The sequence below is a fragment of the Vanellus vanellus genome, assembly GCF_965231255.1.
Source record: "Vanellus vanellus genome assembly, chromosome: 1".
Lineage (NCBI taxonomy): Eukaryota > Metazoa > Chordata > Aves > Charadriiformes > Charadriidae > Vanellus > Vanellus vanellus.
This window is the reverse complement of record NC_138905.1, coordinates 76,268,287-76,292,690: the sequence shown is the minus strand read 5'-3', so window position 1 is coordinate 76,292,690 and position 24,404 is coordinate 76,268,287. Positions and strand designations below refer to the sequence as shown.

Here is a 24,404-nt window from a genome sequence, read left to right as displayed (position 1 = left end):
CATGAGTGAGTAGACTGGTGCCTTCCTCCACTGTTTCCTCCCCTTCCTTCTCAAGCTACTTCTTGCCCCCTTTCCCTCCTCCTCAGTTTGAGATCCTACCAATGCTGCCACAACTGACTTGGTCACCACTGTAAGGGGAAACTGCAGCAGAAAAAGAAGCATCCAGTTCCTCAGAGCAGCACTTTGTCAGCTGTCTTAAAATGCTATCCTTTCCCTCCACCTGGTCTCATTCACTGTGCACGTTAAACTTTTGTAATGTAGGTTGCAAGGTAAAGAATCTGATTAGACTTTTCCAATGGACAATGCTGGTTTTATTCCGGAGCAAAAGGAAAGGGGAACTATGGAAAAATCCATATGGAGTCCTGTTCTCCTTTAGGAAGTCCCAGTCTGGTCTTTTCTTCTCATCCATTGTCTTTACCTCATCCTTATGTTGGCCAGCCCAATCTTCTCTCTCCTGACTTCTCACTGAATTCCTAATCTCCTCTCCCAGAAGGTCCTAGTTCTCCTGTCAGGTATAAATCCTCATTCTATTCATCCACCCTCCTTCCGTCTTCCTTCTGCTGCTGACTTCTAATCCTACAGTCCTCCAGTTGGAAATGTTCAGACCTCAGCTTGACACAGCCCTGAGCAACCTGCTTTGAGCTGGGGGTGGGACTGCTGAAAGATCAGTCCAAAGGAGAGCCTCAACTGTAGGATTTGGTGATCCAATTTCTATGATTTTATTGTGATCCTGTGCCCACCATGAAGAAACTCTGAGGGCTTTTAGCTGTGAAATTCCAGCAAGTTTCTACAGTATAGTATACAAATAATTAAAAAAAAAGTTCTGAGTTGGACAAATTTGGCTGGGATTCCCTGGGGGCTACAACTTGCATGATTGTGTTATCTTGGCCTCTACTTCTCCAGATTTTCAGCTCTGCTATCAAAACTTGGAGATACAAGGGCTGCTTAAAACAGAAGTTGCTTGAACATGCAGAAAATAACATCTTTCTTTTTGCCTCAGTGCCAAAAACAGTTGAACCCTTTTCCTCCAAAATTGTCCATACTAATTGTCTGAGGCACACCCTTGCTGGGAGAAATTTCAGTTTGAATTGCTGACCTCTGGCAATGAGCAGCTGACAAAGAGGTTTTATGGTGGGTTGAAAGTTTTACTGGCCCATACCTGTATCATGGGACTACAGTCTCCTTCCAAGTATTCACACAGCTCGGTCTGTAATAGAGGATGATGAGGCGATGCAGTGGCAGGTGAACCAAGGTAATCACGCTCTTCCAGAAAGCAGTCAAACCTCCAAAACCATTTTTCCTCTCCTGTTCGCAGCATCCGATTTAACTGGAAGTCAGACAGGTCTCCGAAGTCTAAGGCACTACAGGGTAACTGCTGCTAAAACTCATGCTGTTTAATCCTTGGGAGAGGTCTCGGTGAAAAGCAGCCAGTTGACAAAGTAAAGAATATCTTTATACATTCCCGCAGAAATATTTGGTAGTGAAACAAAATTCCAGGAATGTATGAAAACAGTTTATGTTAAAGACTTTCAAATAATGACCAGTCAGACTTTATAAAAACCAAGGGGGAAGGAAACCTGCCTGAATGATGAAACCTTTTGTGTAATACATTTTGTTTACCTTTGTTGAGTATTGTTTTAACAAAAAGCCATAGCAAAAATTGCTATGTGGGCAATAAGAAAAGGAAATGGAATTTTGTTTCTTGTGGACAGTATAGAACAAGGCTCTGTATTTAAGTTGAATATTTTTCAATATTTAAAGGACTTTTTCGAATATAGTGTGCAGGGTTAGTTAGCCTTACAGTACACTGACATTAAAATAGGAGAAAAACCCTATTAAATACGTCAGTAAAATAAAAGATGCAAGTAGTTTAAAAATCTTATCTGCTAAAAAAGAGGTCCTCGTAATCTAAATTAAAAAAAATGCAAGGGTCGTTAATCCATGAAATAGATTTTTAAATTTGCATTAACTTGGTTTTGTATCTCTAGAACAATGCCTCCAAGCTTTTGCTGGCTATTATGGAAAGCAGGCACGACAGTGAGAATGCGGAAAGAATCCTTTTCAACATGAGACCAAGAGAACTGGTGAGAAAACTTCTGAATATTCATAAATCATAGGCTGAAAAAAAAATCTGTCATTAAAACATTTTAAAAATGATCTGCATCTAAGCTGAAAAGTGTTGGCAGCGTATAGTGACACAATGTATCAGGATAGTACTAATTCACCAAAAGTACTTTAAAAGGATCAAGCATGCATGATTTCAGTCTTTACGACTTCATTATTTTTATCCGTTCCAAGCACTTTTCTGTAATTGTTTCCTAACTAAATTATCATACTCTGGTAGACTGTCTTCAAGTACACTTTGTCAGGGGCTGGGAAATTAAGCTAGTACAGTTTGTGAAGCAGTGCTAACAGAAGTGTGTGTGTAGACATATAATATATATAATATATGTATGTATGTTGTATGTTATACATATATGTCTCATGAGCAAAGAGTGTTACAAGTAGTTGTTGCTGTATTTTGGAACAATGGTAATACTTGTGTAGGTCTCCAGGAATTTTAAATAGATGGTAAGTCCGGAGATACCAGTTCCAATCCAGTTGACCATGTAACAGCAATGACTGAAAAAACTGTTTTTTGAGGAGATCTGTGGGCATCAGCCCCTGCACTTGGGCAGAGCCCAGTGAACTGCTTGTTTGGGGGAATCATTGCCATGGTGGCATGTCAGCATGATGAGGCCGTCCCTAAGGTACAACTGCAGGATCAGGCCCTGCGTGGGGAGTGTAGGATTTCCCCGTTGGTCCTGTAAGTGGCTTTTGAATATTTTGGAATTACCCCAGCATACTGCCCAGATCTAAATCTTTCCTTTCTTTTTGCTTTAGTGGTTTTTTTTCCTATTAAACTGTGTGGAACATTGAGTGATACTGCAGCTAGCTCTATCCAGACAGAGATCATGGCTGCATGCTAAGTGCCGCAAGACTCTACCTGTGGTGTCTGTAGATCTGTCTGTAAAAGCATTTGTGAATATACCTGTTAAGAAAGGCTCAGCATCCCTGTTCCTTTCTCGTGGTTGCAGTTTTGCTGATGAAAGATGTAGCAGTTTGGAGCTTCATAAATACTTCAAGCTTATTTTTGTTCAGAAAGTATTTCTCAGACTGCTTGCTCTTCTTGCAGGACTGTGGGGCACCCATCCAGGCTTGAGCTGAACAAAACGAGCGTGTTCAAACACCGCGTTCGGTGCTTTTTCCCTGAGAATGACAGTTATTTCATCTCTCCTTGGTTGGGTTTGTGTTACAGGTGGATGTGATGAAGAATGCGTATAACCAAGGCCTCGAATGTGACCATGAGGAGGAGAATGGAGATGATGGCATCTCCCCAAAAGACGTTGGCCATAATATCTATATTTTGGCACACCAGGTATGTCTTATTTGTTGTGTGACTACTTCCAGAAAAGTGTTACATGATTAAACTCCACACAAAACCTGATTGATCAAAAAGGGGAGTTTTTCCTTCTTGTGATTTCTGGCTCATGTTTATGTACAACATGACTTTATCTGGAAAGTTGCTGAAAGCAGGACGAGTAAGCAGTCTCATTGTATGAGAAAGCACTCTGCGGGATTTGGTAGGCTCTCTTTGTGTGAAATAATGATGTAGAGCAAAGCAGTTAATGTACACTTAGCTTTGTCTTTTAACATTAACAGCTCATTCATATCAATCAAATCATAAATCAAGTTATCATTATTGGTGTATTTAAATAGTAGCTTCAATTGTGCTACCAAGTGGATTTGAATTGAGAAGATTCAAATTATTTTACATATATTAATTAGCCAATAAGAATAATTGGACCTTTTCACCGTTTTCTCCTTTTTAATTATGTTGTAGTGCCCTCAAGCTTTTTCTGATCACTTTTGCTTCTCTACTGGTAGAGGTAAAACGGACACTGAAAGTTTTTATTTAATGGGATCTTACTTCTTCAGAGCAGGTGGTATCAAAAATAGTTTATTTTTCAATTGTCTAAAGAGTATTGAAAAGAGTTTTTTAAATGAAAAAAGTAAAGACCACATTGGTTTTTATTATTATTATATCATAAGTGATAGCATTTGATATAAGGGCCAATTTTTTTTAAAAAAAGTTTTTACTAAGTAAGAAGAAATAGGGATGGGGAGTGTTACACATTCATTATACTTATTAAGTGTTGTTAGGAACTGAATACTTAATGAAAAAAGAAAAGAAAGTAATCTATAGTTACACTAGTATTATGCAATGTTTCTTTCAAGCAAGGAATGGAAAAATAGTTATTGAATAACGCTTGCATGCTTGAAGCACATTTAACTAAGTCTTGTTTTATGTTGTTGTTATGGATGACCATGTTCCTCTCTTGCGCTGTATGTACATAAGATACGCACCAAAGATGACAGAATTTTTTGAAATTATCTGTAGTGCCTTACCTTGTATGACTATTTACTCCTTGAAAATTCAAATGCCTGTCAGCCAAATCAAAATGTTGGTATTTTATGTCTTCTACCTACAGTTTGTGTTAGGTGACTTAACAGGGCTCATGACAACGGAAGATAAATTTTTGGGGAGTAGAATATAGTCTTAAAAAATGCTGGGGTCATTTTACCAGAGAGGTCACTGCCAAGGGTACACTAGCTAGCCGAGGTGTAGATAAAGCTCTGTCCCTAGATACATATACAGGGTGCTGGGGAGGCCCATGAAACCGTTCCACAGCTGTTCCAAATGCCTGATCTGTAGTCAGGATTTTGGTTGCATAAGGCTCACAGCAGCGATTTACTGAGCTCCTTCCTGTTCTGTACAATTAAATGGCATGCTTGGCTCTGTATGCTGTAAAAATATCCATCTTTTTTTTAAAAAAGGACTGTTTTCCTCTTCTTGCATTTCTGTAACACAGTACGTGCGTCTGTTTACAATAGCTTTGCACCCATGTCAAGCCCCATACCAAAACAAAGCAATGGAAGGGCAGGCAATCTGGGGCCTTCCTCTCTCCTCCGCTAATGAAAAGCTATGATTCTTGGCATAGGACTGCTGATCTTTAACCCCAAACTCTTTCCACGTGTGCCCTTTTGCTCGCCCTGGGATGGGCAGGATATGAGCGTGGCCCCTCCTCAGTAAGGCCATTGTTGCCAGGTTCCTTTGCTGACTCCACTCTCCAAACACCCTCTTATGCTTTGCTATGTCCAAGTGGCTTTTTGGTGGCTGGGCCTTCCACTCGGCTGAGCTGACCTGATTTACATAATATTTATCTGCTGCTCTCCTTACAGTTTCACAGTTCATCTGACTTTATTTTTGTCTAGAACCAGTGTGGCTCTTCAGTCACTTTCCTGCCACTTGCTTGTGACCACTTGCTCTAGTGACAGCTTTTTGGTCCCTCTGTAATAGCAGAATCCAGACCAAGAGTTCCTCTTTTTGCTGTTACTGCCCTCAAACACAGACAGTTTATTTTGGGGAGCTTAGACTTTCAGTTTTTGTCGTTGCACTCTTCAGAGCGATGGTGGGTTCTGCATTTTGCCACCACTACATCCTTCCTTGCCCTTCCTGTGGTTGATTTTACCAGAAGCAAAAGGCATTCTTGTAAATGTTTGACCCACAGTGCATAGAAAGTAATAAATATGTCACAAGCAAGGCTGAGATTTCTGTTATTAAATCTCCTTTACAGCCTCCCAGCCCCTACCCCAAATACATACACAAGCACACATGGGCAAGTGCATGACGGTAAGAGGCTGACTGTTAAATATGCCGTGTCACTGACAGTGATCACGTCTCTTCCACATGTTTCTCTGTCCCCTCTTTTCTTTCCTTTATTTCGTAATCCTCCTCCAGCCTGCCACGTGCCATAGCTGTGCTGCTTCCCCTGCACTGACTCCAGGCTGTCGGGACGCTGCTGCTCCTCACTTTCCCCATTCAACGTATTACCAGCAGAGAGAAGGGAACACCGCTGAGAGAAAGCAGAACTGATTTATCCATGAGGAACTGCCCTGAGCTGCACCCCTACTCTGCAGCCTGCCTTTGGGGTAGGGCTCCTTCCAGACGTAGCTCTTCTACAGCTGCTTGTGGAGGAGTGACTCAAACTGGTGCTTGAGGTCACATCCTGGAAAAATAAGCCTATTATTGCTAGATAGAGAGCATTCACAATTCTCTTGAAAATAATGTGGAGGAGATTCTGTTTTCTTTGTCTTGTTCAAATGTCACGCTCAGAGCCAAGCCTTCAACTTGACATTACTAATTTCTTACAGTAGTTTCGGGTGAATGCCAGTGGTGTGTTATGGATAGTTCCATCAGCTCTTACACCTCTTCCAGCCTCAGTCGAAAGAAATTGGTGTTGTATTTTTATCGCTGTCCTCTTAAAAGATCCTGTTAAAGCAGGCTGCACTTCATTTTGCAAAGATAGTAAAGCTGTCCACAAAGGGACTTCATCTTAATGTGATGTCTCTGTAGACATCACAAAAGCTTTTGACGTAGTAGAACAAAAAAAGTTTCATACTTACTTATGTGCAGAAGTAGTGTAGGAGAATCAAGCTTTTAAATGGCTACCCCAAAAAAAGAAATCGTAAAAGGCTAAAATAATCCTCTGGCTTTTCAGGTGACTACTTGAGCTTGCTACCTGTTAATTATAATGTAATTATAATAAACAGGTAACTACTATTTCAGTAGTTTATAACCTAGAAAAAGCTTTCTTGGAGTTAGTAGTATTTCTATGAAGTTCATGACCCCTTTACATTTACTATGAAGCAAGATAAGGCACTGGTTATAACCACAAGCTCCTGTAGTTTTCATGCATGTATATATGTGCTTCTGTTAACAGAAAAGACTTTGGAGTCTTTCTCTGTGTTTTTCAGCTAGATGCAGGCTCTCTAAATCGGGCATGAAGCCCAAGCTAATACACTGTACCTTTCAGCAGAGGTTTTATTCATGAGGCTCAGAAGAACACAAAATAACTTTACATAGCTTCTAGCCAGCTTGCAGCATGGGAAGAATGCACTTTCATCAGCCTGTAAAACTATATAGACAGTCCTTGGTCTAGAAAGATGTGAGTGGGTAGGGAGAAGGGAAGCAAATTGTAGTACCGTAACAAAATTTTCAAATTTTCAGTGCCTTGTGATTTTCTCTGTCTGGTTGCCAAAGCTGTTGCAGGAGCATAGGGGTATTGACCTAGCGTGTCACCCCTTTCATGATGCATGTTCTGTGCTCAAGCAAAATGTTTACTCAACTGCTCAATTCTAAGCGTATGCTTAAATGCCTTGCTGGAGAGGGAGCCTAGGTCTTGGAATTCCACAGTACCTTCGTTACCTCCAGGTAAATGGAAGGATGGGGTTTTTTAGGAGGTTAAGCTATAAACTTACTTAAATCCCAAGGGAGTACCAAAACTACTTCTATTTTTATAATTTCCTGGTGGCACCAAGGCTTAATGAAAAGTAATTTCCTCCACCCCATAAGGTTAGAAGAAATTAACACTGCTTGATATCAGTGCAGTTATACAGCATAAATGAACGCAAGCTTGAACCAGGCTATCTTCTGATAGACTAACACAGTTGGAAGTGTTCTTCCATTGATAAGTTCTTAAAATAAGCTGAGGGAAAGGCAGCAGGATTTGCTGTCAATTGTAAGGTTCTTGCTTCAGATACTACTAAGCATACTGTGGCAATTGGACATAATGATAAAGTCATACTCCTTCCTCTTTGGCGCAAATTTTAAATGGTCTGAGCAAAGTCAGTAATTCAGCCTTATATATTTGTTGATGTATTAAATACATTAATAGCAGATCCAAGATTTCTTTATCAAACTTGGCAAGCTTTATCAAGCTAATGTCTTCTTGCTGTGTTTACTTTATGCAGTATATTGCATATTAGTGTACACACATGAAGAATATTTGCTGAATAGGCAATTAAAATTGTAATTGATGGCATGGATTTATAGTTGGGGAGTAGTAGTGCACTACAGGCTATTTTTTAAAAGTTACTATTTTTGACTTTTAAAATAGGACTGGTTTGATAATGAGACTTGGCTATGATACACTCATTAAGGAGAAACTAAAGTCAGTTTTAAAAAATTTAGCTATCCAAATATGTAAAATTCTAGGAAGCACAAAGCCTTTTGTTTCTCTGTGTGTCTGATTAGCAGGCCTTTCTATATCTGTCGTCAAGTTTGAGTACAGCAAGGGCTGGGAGCAGCTTTATTTTCCACATCAATTCTGTGCCTAGAACTGCATGGCTCTTAGACTCTTGTATAGTACAGCAGAGGAAAAAAAAATTACAATAATAATAGTAATTTCAGGAATATTTAAATAATTAATATTTCTTTTTATAGGATTTTGGAACAGTTAAAAGCTTTTGTTAATTTTGTTTCCCCTTCTCTTAAAGTAGGTGGTATTACCCAGTTTTACAGGGTAGACAGCAAGTCATTAGCTGTCATGGGAAGTCAATACAGCTTGCTTGATTCCCAGAGCTTTGCTTAAACTGCTACATTGGGTTTCCTCCTATGTCCACTCAGTCCCAGCTACTTTACTAATAAAGAAAATTGACATTTATCTGGTACTACAGTTGAGAAATGCATAATCACTGCATAATCATTAGTACTCTAAGAGTCTTTTAAAGAGGTCGTGCTAACATATATTTTTCAAATAAACTTTCCTGTGCTGCTAACATTATGGATTGTTAAGGTAAGAAGAGCTTTCATAAGATAACAGCTACAAGTGTGTGCATGTGTGTGAGGTAGGTATTGTAAGGCATAAGGGTTTTTTGTGGGTAGTTATTTTTGGTGTTGTAGCTTGGAGCAGCTGCTGGCTTTCCCTTCACTTAGCTGTATTTTAATGTTTAGACATATGAACTTAGACCTTGGTCCTTCTTCTCCCTTGTGTTTGTGTGTGTGTACATAAAATAAAATACATTTGTTAAAACATACACTATAAAGTAAATGTGAATTTTTATACCCATCCATTTGTCTTGACCTGCATATAATTCAAGTCAGGACAAAGTATTCCATGGCAAGACCTTGCTTAAAATGATGGGAGCAGATTTTCCCCGGTTTAATGTATGGGGAACACAACAAGTAAAACTATGAATGTGTGCCTCCAAATGTGAGATAGGGTCACTGCATGTAACTTTCCCTTTAGCATGAAAATCCAAAGCTGTCTGAACTGGCTAGGTTTTCCTAGGCAGACAAAACAGTATTCTGCATGAAGTAAGTGTGACTGGTCAGGGGTAAATTTGGGGTGAAATTTGACTGTTTAAAAAGAAATGTTGGTGAAGAAGGCAGAAATTAATTACTTAATACTGTGCATTGACAAGCACCTTCTATAAGACACAGCAAAGAAACACCTGGAAAGCTATTTAAGATAGGGAATGGGGGGACCCAGTTACAACCCCCAGTGGTCTGCGGTGGGCATTAACTGGCTGAAATGATAATATCATGGTTATACCATGGAAAAGAGATGAACAGAAGCCAAGTGGGAAAGTCTTGCAAGAACACCTTCACCCTTGATGGTGGTGTTACCATTATTGGCCCGTAACATTTGCCTAAAAGAGATCTCCCTGCCCTTGTGGGAGGTGTGAGTCCTCAGAGCATTTTGCTTTCAAAGATAGGCTAATCCTCATCCAGTTGGGAAGCAGCTTTCAGCTCCAGCAAGGATCCTCCAGAAGAGCTGAGATCTGGGGACCACACTGGTTCAGTGGATTTTTAAGCTTGCTGGCCTCTTCCTGCCCATCCTCTGCCTCAGGTAGATACTTTGCTCAAAAACAGAACTGCGGCCCATTAGTCCCATTAACTGTCTGTCCTTACAAAACATTAGGTTGCTCCTAGGTTCTACTGACAAAGATTTTAAGTTGATTCTGTTCTGTGAATGAAATGGCTTGGTTCATTTGAATTTTTACACATCTCTGACTGGTACACTCTAAAAAAAGAGGTGTCTTTAGTGTATGAGAAAAGGATTCTAGAAAAAAGACTGAAATACAAAATGATCTGAGCTTGTCTGGTGTAAATAGATGTACTGTACCAGAATCACCAGTTACATTGAGTGAAAATATAGATCAGTCACATTTTGTGTAGCAATGACCATTTTCAAATTTTGCAGCTGATGTGAGCAAGCAGCAAGTGGTAGGTATTATTGGAGATTGTTTTCCCAAGCACCTGATGGCAAATGGAGAAAAACGTGATACATACTTAAATAAACAGGACTACCTTTTGAGGCCAGCAGATGATCAAACCTGTCCTTCAGGATGAATAGCTGTTAGTTTGTGTAATAAGGATGCTCCCTTTTTTGTAGGACAGGTAGAAATTTTTAGAGCGAAAGGATGTTGGTTTTTGCAAGGCTTTGCTGAGGTTTGTGGTTTTTTTTTGTTTGTTTGTTTTGTTTTGTTTTGTTTTGTTTTGTTTCTCTCTCCTTAACAGAGAAGCTCTTGCTGATAGCAGTGCCAAAACAAAGGGCTAATGGGGACCAGTCCCAGGAACTGTGACTGTCAGGGGACTCGTATCCTTGGCTGCCAGACCTGAAACTTCTCATAGAACTTTTATGCTCCACATGTTGTTTTGTAGTTATCATCCTGATGAGACAGGCTATGGCATCAAAATGACACCGGCTAATTAAATGTCAGCAGAATCAGAAGCTGTTGCAAGGCTTTTACACTTAGATTGCCAAGATTGAAACAGAAGCCAATGACGCACATCACCCTCCTTGCAGCTCATTAGGATGGTATATAACTCTTCCTTCAGCCAGCTACAGTATGGAGAGACAGTATGGAGGCTGCCACAGGGGCTTGACACTAATGAGCACCTGAAAGATTAAACAAACGTCTGTGGCTGCTGTTAGGTCTCAGGTTAAAACCTTGGCAACCTGTGCTTCATTGTTAGGTCTTGGGTTAAAACCTTGGCAACTTGTCCTTCAACGTTTTCTTTTTCTGCCCTTCTCCTTGGAAGCATTTGCCTCGGAATCCTGTCATGACTTTGATGGGGATCTACATGGGGACCTCTGTTTTCACTCTGGTGTCCTCTTGACAGGTTGCTACGAGCTGCTAGGCTAGGATTCAGGCTAGACCTTTTTACTTTAGGTTGGCCACAAAGGTTTTAGATTATCTTCATTTTTCTAGTTCTACTTCTCTAGAGTAAGATCAAGTGTCTATTATACATATATGTGTGTTTTATTATAGGTAATATTAATGAGGGATATATCCTGTTTGGCTGTGGCGACTGTGTATTTCTCTAGTGCACAGGTGGCCTTAGTATTTCTGCTTTGTGGGTTTCTTCTTCTGTCTTTAACTCCTGTAATCCTGTGTCCTTGTGGTTTGTGGTTTACAAGATTTTTTTGTCACTAGGAAATATGTTGTATTGGTGTCAGGGCCTAAACGTTACACAGAAGAAATACCCTTTCTCTGTCAAATGTCTGTATTGTGAAATCTTCACATTAGTCTGTGGTTTTACTCCAAAAATTGCCTATGGGACAATGGCATATTGTTTGACATTCTCTGCTCTCAGGCTCTATTTGCAGTCCTGTGTTAGTAAAAACATACTACCTTTTTATTGCTATCTGAAGCAGCACGGGCTGGGGAGAATGACGTTACTTCTCCTTTGGTTCACCAGCTGGGCAGTTACTTAGCTTCCCACTTTAAGAATGTGTCTTCATTTAGCGATATCCTCAGCTGGTCTATGTGGGAACGCCTCCACTGAAAGTAGGCAAGCAATATTGATTTATACTAGGACAGAATTTGACCTGTTGCCCTCAAACCATACTCTTAAACTAGAGCTCCCCACTTGCATTTGGCATGTATGGGCGATATATAGGTGAAAATACAGATATATATGGGTGAAAAAGAGTATGGCTTTGACTTAAACCTTGTTGATTTAATTTGCCTGGAGGAGTGTTCAGTAGAAATAGAAATCATTTTACTTGTAAACTGAGAGAAGTTATTGAGAGATGATAAATGTGAAACCACACGGTGCCGTCTTTACAGTCACTCTTCAAAGTAGACTGCACTTTCAGTTGCCCTGAACTGCAATGCCTGCGTATTTTCTGCTCAGAGATATATGTAACGTAGCTACTTACTTCATTCAGATTGCAGCAAACTCCCTTTATTAAGAAAGCTAAATTACATGAAGTGTTGAGTTGCAATAGTCTAATGTAGGTGAAGGCTTGCTCTGGAGGCAGAGCTGGGGCTTTTCCGTTAGAGGTGACCTTCAAATAAACGAAAGTGCTCTTTTTCTTATATGTAAAGCACAAAACATTTTACTAGGAGGAACTTTGTTTTGAGGCAAAGTGAGGGTAACCATGGAAATATCATGAAAGTGAAATCTGGTCTTGCTTAATATTATCAGAATCATAGAATCATAGAATGGTTTAGGTTGGAAGGGACCTTGAAGATCATCGAGTTCCAACCCCCCTGCTGTAGGCAGGGACACCTTCCACTAGACCAAGTTGCCCAGGGCCACATCCAGCCTGGCCTTAAACACCTCCAGGGATGGGGCCTCAGCAACTTCTTGGGCAACCTGTTCCAGTGCCTTACCACCCTCAAAGTGAAAAATTTCTTCCTAATCTTTACTCTAAACCTGGCATCTTCCAATTTAAAGCTATTCCCCCTTGTCCTATCACTACATGCCCTAGTAAAAAGTCCAGCTCTCCTGCAGGCCCCCTTTAGGTACTGGAAGGCCACAATAAGATCTCCCCGGAGCCTTGTCTTCTCCAGGCTGAACAGCCCCAACTCTTTCAGCCTCTCCTCACAGGAGAGGTGCTCCAGCCCTGGGATCGTCCTCGTGGCCCTCCTCTGGACACGCTCCAACAGGTCCATGTCCTTCTTATGTTGGGGACTCCAGAGCTGGATGCAGTACTCCAGGTGGGGTCTCACGAGAGTGGAGTAGAGGGGCAGAATCGCCTCCTTTGACCTGTTGGCCACACTTCTTCTGATGCAGCCCAGGATACGGTTGGCCTTCTGGGCTGTGATCGCACACTGCTGGCTCATGTAGAGCTTCTCATCAGTCAGCACCCCCAGGTCCTTCTCTTCAGGGCTACTCTCCAGCCATTCCCCGCTGAGCCTGTATTTGTGCTTGGGATTGCCCCGACCCAGATGTAGGACCTTGCACTTGGCCTTGTTGAACTTCATAAGGTTGGCTTGGGCCCACCTCTGCAGCCTGTCCAGGTCCCTCTGAATGGCATCCCTCCCCTCCAGTGTGTCTACCTCACCAAAGAGCTTGGTATCATTGGCAAACTTGCTGAGGGAGCACTCGACCCCACTGTCCGTGTCGCCAACAAAGATGTTGAACAGTACAGGCCCCAGTACCGACCCCTGAGGAATGCCGCTTGTCACTGCTCTCCACTTGGACATGGAGCCAATGACTGCAACTCTTTGAGTGCAACCGTCCAGCCAGTTCTTTATCCACCAAGTGGTCCATTTGTCGAGTCCGTGTCTCTCCAATATAGAGACCAGGATATTGTGTGGGACGGTGTCAAACACTTTGCACAAGTCCAGGTAGATGACATCAGTTGGTCTTCCCTTGTCCACTGCCGCTGTAACCCCTTCGCAGAAGGCCACCAAATTTGTCAGGCATGACTCGCTCTTGGTGAAGCTGTGCTGGCTCTCACCAATCACCTCCTTGTTTTCTGTGTGCCTTAGCAGAGTTTCCAGGAGGAACTGCTCCATGATCTTGCCACACACAGAGGTGAGACTGACTGGCCTGTAGTTCCCTGGGTCTTCCTTGTTTCCCTTTTTGAAAATAGGGGGTGTGTTTCCCCTTTTCCAGTTGGCAGGAACCTCGCCAGACCACCACGACTTTTCAAATATGATGGCTAGTGGCTTAGCAACTTCATCTGCCAGTTCCCTCAGGACCCGCGGATGTATCTCCTCACGTCCCAAGGGCTTGTGCACTTTCAGGTTCCTCAGGTGGTCTCGCACTTGATCTTCACCCACAGTGGGCGATTCTTCATTTTCCCAATCCTCACCTTTGCATTCTGCGTCATGGGCGGTGTGGCTGCAGTCCTTGCCAGTGAAGACTGAGGCAAAAAAGTCATTGAGTACCTCAGCTCTGTCTCTGTCCCAGGTAACCAGTTCTTGCGTTTCCTTCTGGAGAGGGCCCACATCTTCCCTAGTCTTTCTTTTCTCGCTGACATACTTAAAGAAGGATTTTTTGTTTGTCTTGATGTCCCTGGCCAGATTTAGTTCTATCTGGGCTTTAGCTTGTCTGACCTGATCCCTGGCTGCTCAAACGATTCCTCTGTATTCCTCCCAGGCTACCTGCCCCTGTTTCCACTCCCTATAGGCCTCCTTTTTGCTTTTGATCATGTCCAGGAGCTCCTTGTTCATCCATGCAGGCCTCCTGGCTTTTCTGCCTGCCTTCCTCTTTGTAGGGATGCATCGCTCCTGAGCTTGGAGGAGATGATCCTTGAATATTAACCAACTTTCTTGGGCCCTTCTTCCCTCCAGCGCTTCATCCCATGGCACCATACCAAGCAGATTCTTCAAGAGGCCAAAGTCAGCTCTCCCAAAGTCCAGGATGGTTGGTTTGCTGCGCACTTTCCTCGCTGCCTCAAGGATCTCGAACTCGACCATATAGTCCTTAGATATCTGCATTGTGAAATTCCACACCTTAATTAAAAACGGGCAGGGGCATCTTCTCTAACAAAGACTTTTTTATCCATCTCAATTGTTCAGTAGTCATTGAAGTAATTACAGGTTAACAAAAATAAATAGCATTAATCAGAATGTCAAAATACGTGTTTTCCTCAAAGTTGCTCAGTTTTAATTCTCATCTCCTCTGATGTCATAATTTAATTAGGTATCTCATTCATAGAGTTTTCCAGAATAAACAAGTTCTGAATTTGTAATCTACGAGTAGGCAGAGCTACCTCAGTTGCCATCCTCTTTATTTACTTATTCAACAGAGCACAGAAGACTGAAAATGAGGTCCACCATACACTTTTTCTGAGGCAGCTTTAGGAGTTACTGATTAAAAGTGTCCAGCTGTGAAATTTAGTTTTAACAGTGATTATGTTTTTCTACACCAAAAGGGAGGTGATCAGTTACTTATGACCACGAGTAGGTTTACACCTTCAGACCTGCACACGGATAAACATCTAATCAACCTGGGGTGAAAGAAACGGTTTCTCTGCTATTATGTACAGGCAAGGATTTTCAGAATTTGTTTTATGAATCTGTGGTAGCCTTAAATGAACTTGGTCTTTCCAGCCTTTTCTTTCTGTGAGTCTCTCTGCAGAGCACCATTTAGCTGCTAGTTGGTTGGGTAAAGCAGCGTTATTTGTGGATGGCTGATGAGGAGAGAGATGAATTTTTTACCCTTTTGCTCTCCCACCAGTAACTGTTACTTCATAGGTGCCAGCTGAAAGTGCTCTCCTGAGGACAGTATCCATAATACAGAGTTCAAAAGAGCATCTCACCATTTTACTTTCTCTTCTCTCTAGTCCTACGCCCCTAAATTATTTTTTTTTAAAAGATATTTTGCTCTGCTAATTGGAGGGTGAATCAAACATTCAACAGCATGATTGAAATAGCTGGAAAATCTCAGCACTGTAATTAGTTGAAGGGAGACATCTCTCAGTTCCTCTCCATCTCCATACTTGGTAACTGCCCTGTTTTGTACCCCAAAAAGTATATGCAAGAGATTAGGAAATGCATCTTTTGTGAATTTGACAGATTGCAGCTTCAGCTGTTTACTTGCTACTTTGGTCTCATATGTTTTTGAACCTGAATGACCAAATTATGGCTTTCTGTGTGTTGTGGAAATACCTGTTGAAGAGGTGGGATGCTAACAGAATTGACTACAAACAGACTTTTTACTTTTCTATTGCTGTAACAGCTAAGAGGGCCACATAATGGCCGTACTCAAGCACTTGAATCATGGAAGCTGAGCCATGATACCGAGTTGCAACTGAGGACTTGAGCCTCTTTAATGAGTTTCATTGAAGACTGGTAGATGGCTCATCCTAGCCTCTACAAGTGCAGTGTATGTACAGTGGCTGTCTTCCAAGCCATACCTGCATGTAGCAGAGCTGGTGGTTGTATCATAGATTGGGTTGGTGAACTTAAGGGGTCACAGTGTGCAAAAGATACCATGGCACTGTACTGCAAATGTATGAGATGAGACTTAAAGGTGGGAAGACATGAGGACGGAGCCAGCGATGAAGTGTGAGACTTGCAGGTCAGAGGCTGAGGTGGTTTCTGTGTAGTTTGGGTAGACCCTGGAGAAGAGGATGATCCCATTCTGGAAGTATCAACTTTCTGCTCTACTCTTGGTGCCAGAGGGAGAGAGGTTGACTGCCAGTCAATGTCTTCTAGTCTTATGGCTTACAGAAGGAAATATGTCCATACTAAGACTTAAAACTGTGGTTCCCCTCACCACTTTGCCCCCAAAATAAGAGTCATAAGCAGTTCCTCCTTTTATTTGTGCTAGTCTTCCTTTTCTTTAGAAGCCACATATTAGACAGCATGAGATAGCTATTTTGGAGAGAATCACTGTTTTGAATAAGAAGAGAAACCTAGAAAGTAAAGTGCTTGACAGCAAAAAGATTTTGAGTTCCTGAAAAGGGTATGCTATTCACAGCTCCCTTATCTCAGGTTTATGTGTATATTTTGTATGTATATAAAGTGTTGGCAGGTTTTAGACATGAACAGTTCTTTTGCTGTGTGGATTTGGGATCCATATACTTACTGGTCTGTTGCTGGTTTTGGTCTTTCTCAGACTGGGTCTGTACAATGTTGGTGAGCATGCCAGTAAGGTCTTATTTTGGGCATAATGTTTTATCTGCCTTTCATAGAAGTTGTGTGTGGCTGGGATCTTCTTCCTTGTTATGCTGTAAAGAAGACTAGTTGCAATAACCCTGCTCTCTTTTTTCTTCCTTTTCTATTGAACTTTCTTGTTATCTTCCTATAATCATGTCTGACACTTCTATCATCTCCTTATGTCCTTCCATCCTGTACTCTCCTAAATTTTACTTATGGTAATCATAGGAGGCAGTCTACAAGTGCAGTTGTGTTACCCTGTTGGAACACTCTGGATTGTATACTGCTGTCCACATCCTATGTTCAGTATGGTCAGTGTGACACTGAAAAATAAATTGACCAATGTATGCATTAGGCCAGTTTGGCACATGTAGGCACAGATGCCCATGAGACTTTACACATAGCCTGCAGAGATGTTTCACACCCACCACCCTCAAATTAATTTTGTTTTGTTGCAATAAGTTTTATCTGACCTGAACTTTCCCCACACATACACTTTATTTTTTTGCAAGTGAGCTTTGCCTGTGAAAGAAATTACAAAGACGACAAATGGAAGTAAAGATCATTGAAATATTAGCAAGTCATTTTGTCTTCTGCTGGCTTTCATCAGGGATAAAAGAACAGCAAAACCACAGCAAAAATAGCAATAAAATTACTATGGGGGCTGCAAACATAATAGTGATAGAGATCACTTAACTGTGGTGGTTTCTCTTATGTAATAATGTCGAGGTGTTTTATTTCTCCCTTCCCTGTGAGGTAGATCACTGTTATCCACAATTTGTAGTGTGTACCATGTGGAGGCTGGGGAGGAGAGGTGGTGTCTCAGAGGTTACACGAGGCCTTGGAAGACCCAGCAACAGAATCCAAAGCGTCTGGACCACCCAGGGCCCTGCTCACGTACCACAAGCCATCAGGGGAAGATTAACTCTAAACCTTTTTGGTTGCTCTGTACAGTATAATCATCTAAATGAAATCAATGAATACTTGATTTGAGAGTCTCCCATTGCTCCATCCCTGCTGTTACTAATGTTTGTTAACAGATTGCTTTGTGGTAGAGTGCAAAGGTGCCGCTCTATAAAACTGTAATGACTTCTGGAAAGGAAGTTGCCCTGTGTATTGCAGAAAGCACCATTCAGTTTTGATTGGAACGTGGGGAGTTGAGAAGTTGTTATTACTGTTAGTACAGCCAGTTGGAATAAAAATTTCTGCTCAGTTATGGTTAAGATGACATTTTATTTTTCCTTGCTTTCTCTCTCTCCTTGTTTACTGATGGAATAGAAGTGTTCTTATTTGCCCTGGGCAGGGAGCTGGCGTGTGGTAAGGTCCTGGCACTCCAAGGAAGAGGATCTTATTTTCTGTCTCTTATCCATCCTGTTTGCTACTCCCTCGACTTTCTCTTTGCTCTTGTTTCTTGGTCCTTGGGATTTTTCTTGTCAGTCCCCAGCCAACTTTTTTATCCTTTCTTGCTCTCTAAGCAGAAAATGAAGCATTCAGTGAGATGACTGGGGTTTCCCCTGGTGAGGGGGTTTGGTGATGCCAGATCTCACACTGCCTGGCTCCAGGAGCCAAGGGACCGAAGGGGAAAAAAGAGGAAGAGATTGTGGCTGTAAAAGAGCCCCAGCTGCACAAGTCTGTTAGTACAGCAAGGTGAAACCAATCTGAACAGATGCAATTATTCTGCGATTGCTGCAAGTTACATTTTGTCTCATTCCTCCCTGGTGAAAGACCACTGGCCATTGGGCTGGCAGCCCACTCTGCAGTACATCTGGTTACTGACAGGATAGAGAGGAAGATAATTTGCAGCAGATCTATCGGATGTCATGCATTGGACATCAGGTTGGTACAAACAGCTCTTGCCTCACTTTCCCCGAGGTTTGTAGTTCATGAACTTCCAGGACTCTGTAGGGGCCTCTCTCTGCCTTGACACGCTAGACAGGGCTGACTGGCACATCAGAGGGTTGGCTAGTGAGCCGCAGCTGGGTCACGGGGCAAGGGCAGAGAGGACACTGTGCAGTGCTATAGTTTGCAAGCACACGCCACACATCCATTTTCCTCCCCAAAACGAGCCCCAGTCCCCAGCATGCTCCTGACTGCTACCTAACCCAGTGCCCTTCCCCTGTCAGGTGTGCTTGTGTGCCAGGTATCTCCACCATCAGATAACAGCCTTACTACTGCTTTACAACTGTGAGAAGAAACTCGAGAGAACTGGTGACAAGGATAATAATTTTTTTTAATAATTCTGTTTCTATCTTTTTAGATGTTTGTAATACTTCTTAATAGTAATACTGTAAATATAAAGTGTTTCAAGGCACGCAGAAAGTGTTCATGTCTTTATTTGTACTTCTAGGCCAGTTATCGAGAGCTTATAGTAGTACTCCATAGGCCTTCTCCAGAAATGACGTTTCACGCTTTGCCAGTGAACTGACTCTTCCGTGAAAACCCTGGTTGCTTACAGGACACTAACCCTCACCCATTTAGATGCCTTTATACCATTCTAGTCATAAAAAGTCACCTTTGCCCACCAGGTTTGGCAGTCTCAAAATGCTAGAGAGTGAAATACATTTTACAGAATTTGGGGGTCTTCAGCCTGCTGTTTCTAGCTCTTATTTCTTGGACTCCTGTCATTTGGGGGGCCTGAAGCAAAGCCTGGTGAAATCAGCAGGACTTCTGATAACATTCTAGGCTGTGTACTGGGTGAGACCTCATGCCTCCAGTGAGGACTGGGCTGCAGAGGAGAGACCTTTGCAGTTTACAAGTTACCACCTGGGACTGACACGTTCTTGTAAAAATACAGAAGGGCTCTGTGTTTTACAGAGATAATGAAAAGAGGAGAGTTACTTTCTCTTTTCCCAGCAATTTTTCCTCATGCACCCATGTATGTATATATGTACTTTGGCAAACCAACCTAGTATTCCAAGTCAGTGAGTTATTGGCAGGCTGATGACATGAACGTTCGCAGCTTTAAATCGCTTTTTCTTTAAGAACATTTAAATAACTGCATTTTTGTTCAAGAAAATCTTGACTTTAAAACAAAGAGCCTACAGGAAATCTATATCTTGTTAATAGCAAAAGGTGGGTCTGCTGTGGTTTTCTGTGCTGCTGATCATATATGGAATCCCAGATGACCAGCAGGTCTGATTTTATAATCACGTTGTGTGAGGAGTTTAGACTGAGTATTACTTGTTAATTCTGTCATTTGTCTCTACTGTTTCCTTATTAAGGTCTTCAGCGTTCTTCAGGTCTGTCCTCAATCTTTCACATTTTGTACTCATGCTTTATTACAGTGTTTTCCAAATTTTTGAAGTAAAAGTCTTTCAAGATGAACAACAGTCCCTCCTTGGGAACTGACTGAAAGCCAAATGATCTTTATTCATATAGCTATTGCCCTACAAATCCCCTCTTTGTAAATCACTGTTTCATTGTATGCTATTGCTTCCTCTTACCTACATGCCTTGACGAGTAGTAAAATACAGTGTTGACATTTAAAATATTTTCACTGGCATGGTTGATGGGGGGGGTGAATGACTGACAAGGAGTTTTTTCCTCAGAGGTGATTTTTTTGGGGCCTCTCTGCAAATTCAGGCTCTATTGTTGGTTACTTTTTGTATCAGTTATGCTTGCCATCCATTTTTGAGCTTTGCTTTGCAAACATAAATGGGACTGTTCTTTTCATTATAGTTGCTGTTGTTCATGACCATCCAGTGTCTTTTCCTTCAGCTGCCCCAAAAGATTTGTGCAGCACTTCAGAAATAACAACTACTTCACAAGAGTTAAATATGAAAAAATGTCATTCGGAGCTTGCACGGCCTTTACATGCCAGTCACAGGCTGTCACCTAGGGTGTATTATCAGCTTGGATAAGCTTTCCATATTTTAGGTTCACGGTTTGTCACTACATTGTTATTTTCATTGCTATGTCTTTGATCTCAGAAAAAGCTCTGCGCTGGTCAAGGAGTCTGTTGACACAGTCCCCTTTGCCCATGTGAGCCTTTGAGCTCATTACAGGGCAAAGGAGGGATCATGAAAGCAGAGCTTCAGAAAACATTGTAGTTGCCAAATAACATAGCATTTCTAAAGCTGTTCTGTGTCTTACTGTGGGCCTCTGCTTCAGATCTGAGCTTCCACAGATTGCTGTCCATACCATTCTTTCATCAATGTAGCTGTGACAATACAGAAATATTAGCAGTACTTACTATTGTGGCAATGTGGAGGGATTCATCCCACGTAGGAACTGCAATACAGGCAGAAAACAGATAGACCCTTTGCCCTTGAGGTTATTGTCTGAAGGTCTAGACTACAGAAGGTAAGTGCATATAGGGACATGGGGAAGCAGAAAGAAATGAAGTTATGAGCGCTTACTGCCTAGCACTATTGCTGACATCTTTAGGTAGGTTTCCCTTCGGAAATCTGCTGTAGTTCCTCCAGCTTGGTCAGCAGTCCCTGGTCATTTCCCATGTGTCTTTGCTGGCAAACAAGGTGCTAGCACAGAAGATCCTGGCCTGTTCTTCAGGTTATTTTGTCTAGTGCAAGTGTTGGGAAGCCCTAGCTGTGTGGTGCTAGGCTTTGTACACGCATCAACACAAGACAATCACTGCCTGAAAGCACAGGCTAATAAAGTATAGTGAAGATCATTGAACGCACGCAGATTATAAGTACGTAGCTGATGTTCACGTGAAACTTGATAGTAAAATATGAACTGTGTCATTGCTGTCTCAAACTACCAGCAGTCTGTTAAGTTAACGCACTGTGCTAGTCGGTCCCATTACAGCACACAAGAGCTGAGATGGTTTTCCCTTCTAGTCCACGTGGTAAGGAAACTTCTGTTACTGATATTTATCGAGAGATACTTTTACATTAAAAGGTATGGACAGTTAAAAGCATATCAGGAAGCAATACCTTGAGATTCCATATGGTTTACAAACGGTATTTCCAATTCTGTACGCAAATTCAAATGTTTATAAAATAAGGGAGTTTTGTGGCAATAATGGAAATTTCTGAATATATATCTGTCCTTTTCTCCAAATTGACATAATTTTAATATTAGAACTATCCACATATCCTTGACTTGTCATTTATTAGAAAACTCAAAATCTTAATGGGTGACATGGAAAAAAAGGGTCAAGATACAGGCAAAGTTCCTCTGTATTACCAAAGATAAAAAAAGGGGAATATATTTGCTTCTGGTTATGCTAATTCATCACTCCAAGCCGGGTGTGACTGCATTCTGTCTAGTAAGCTCTTTTCTTCGTACCTTAAAGAAGAGAATATAGCCAAAGTAAAGGGCATTTGGAGATGGACAAGGAAAATAATTGAGTCGCAGAGAGTCTTCTCTTTGAGGAGGGATGGGAAAGATAGGGATTGTTTTAATTTAAAGAAGAGACAAATAAGAGAAGACATGACAGTAGCGTACAGAATGATGAATGATACAGAGAGGGTGAATTTTTTGCCCTTTTCTAAGTACAGATATGGAGGGATATTCAATAAAGCTGAAAGGCAAAAATAGTAACACTGTTTAAAGGGAATTTTTAAACAGCTACTACCTTGTTTCCACAAGCTCATCTTGTTTCTCCATGATGCTAGAGCATATATTGAGTGGGATGCAAAAGAGCCATAGAAAATGAATTCCGGTTGTCCTGTTGAGATGATGTTGTGGGCGTACTGCAATGACTGGATCAGGTTATATGGCTTGTGTGAAGGAGAGGAACTAATCAGATAGCCTTAATGATCCTTTTTAGCCATAAAAATATGTGGAAGTTGCACAAGATATTAATATATGTAATGAGATTATCCATACATTTGCTAGATAGAGTAAAAAAGTAACTATTCAAGGCAGAAATCTGTTATTGATGGAAAGAATATTGCTCTGCAGTTGACCCCCATGTGATTATTTTGCATGTCTCACTGAATAGCATGACACTTTTTTATAAAAGGCTGATGTTCTGCCACATCAGCTCAGGGCTCTACTGTCAGGGCCAAGCAGACTTCTGTCCTTGAAGGAGTTGTAGGAAATACATTTATTCTTCCTGAATATTCCTTTCTGGTATTCTCTTGCTTTGGGACATTCCATTTATTATTCAACTTTAAGTAATAAATTTGTGTAAAGATTCAGAAGGAAATTTATTTTATCAATAGTGTCGTGGTTTAGGTTTTGTCCTCAAACCAGGACAAGTAGATTCTAGGGGACTTCAATAAATAGAATAAATTGTATATGTATCTCCCTCTCACCATTCTTAGATAAAAAGGGCATGGCAAATATCTTATAAACAAGTGTGATTACTTTCTGGTTAGATTATTACAATATATGTTTAGATCCATTGTTACTTTCAGACTTGATCCCTGACACTCCTTTTCTAGATTTTAATTATTTTATAATTCCTCAACATACTGTGTTATTTCATGTAATGAATCCTAACCCACCTGTGGTGATCATCACTTCAAAGCCTCATTCCTGCACTTATTTTGAGTGCTGTGCCTGCCTCATTTCTAGTGTCTGTGTCTAGTCTGTTGTGGTAACGTCTGTGTAGTGATTAAGATCTGGATCTTGTTTGCAAGATAGCCTTTCCTTTCCTGCCTCAGCTTCCCCTCAACCTTAAATGGGTGAAACACAGAGTTTCTGGATGAAAACCACTCACTGTGATATAGGGAAAATTGCATTTTTAGTAGTGTTTCCTCATGCCCATAATTAAGTCTTCGTTTCTTACTGACCTAAAAGACATCATGAGTGCAATTTGCTGACGTTCTCGGTGTTAAACTTTATGCAGCTATTGAGCATTTTAAAAATTTACTAGTCAACAAAAACAGATGTATTTTATGGATCATGTAAAGTATATAATTTGTAAAAGTTTGTAGGAAGAGATACATGTTCGTGTGTTTTTGTGTGTGCACATATATGCTATGTATATAAACTATACAGCCCACCATTGCAGTCCAGCTGCCTCTGAGATAGTTATGGATGACATCTTGGTAACCCTGAAATACCAACCTACAACACAGTGAAGAACAGTTTAGCCATTTGAAATTGCAGAGAAAATTTAATTGTAAATGTAATTACCTAGTCAGAGGTATGCAAATTTTATGGCTAAACTTAAGTGGAAAGAAGCATTCAGTCTAATTTTTTGGCATTAGTCAAAAGCCCTCCAAAAACCATCTAGGCTGCAGGCTAAGCTGCCTTTCATAAATCTCAGCCGAAGACTTGCTGCTGACTTTTTAAGACTAAATTATTTCTATTGTTCTCAAGTAATTACATTTTTGTTGTTATCTGTGGAAAGAGCCCCACTGGGTTGAGCATGTAAGTATATGAGGGTGGGGGGAAGGAGGATTTGTGTTAGTTAAGTGGAGATGATAAAGCTGAAAACATAGCAGCGGGACATAAATCAGAATTTTTTTCTTTTTCTAGTTGGCTCGTCACAATAAAACATTGCAACAGATGCTGAAGCCAGGGTCAGATCCAGATGAAGGAGATGAAGCCTTGAGGTATTATGCCAATCATACGGCACAGATAGAGGTAAAGAATTGCTCACTAGAAGATTGAATATGAGACAAGCTTGCATCTTGTGCATGGTGTATTACCTCTTTTTAAGCTTCTGAACAGCAAAGCTTATTCAAAAGGTGTAGATTATTTAAGAGAAGGTTGAATAATACACTTTTGGCTATGGGAGGGAAAGGAATGCA

The 24,404-nt window shown here is 41.1% G+C and overlaps 1 protein-coding gene across 2 annotated transcripts in view; it reads left to right on the top strand.

Annotated features, from left to right (window-relative positions):
* The window catches only part of ITPR2 (inositol 1,4,5-trisphosphate receptor type 2), a gene marked incomplete at its 5' end in the record, with an annotated part of 265,207 nt that overhangs the window by 193,653 nt on the left and 47,150 nt on the right, over positions 1–24,404 (top strand). For both annotated transcript variants that reach the window (XM_082485241.1, XM_082485240.1), the window contains 3 exons: positions 1,989–2,084; positions 3,299–3,418; positions 24,130–24,237. In XM_082485241.1, coding sequence (XP_082341367.1) covers positions 1,989–2,084; positions 3,299–3,418; positions 24,130–24,237 — 324 coding nt within the window. The remainder of the gene's footprint in view (positions 1–1,988; positions 2,085–3,298; positions 3,419–24,129; positions 24,238–24,404) is intronic.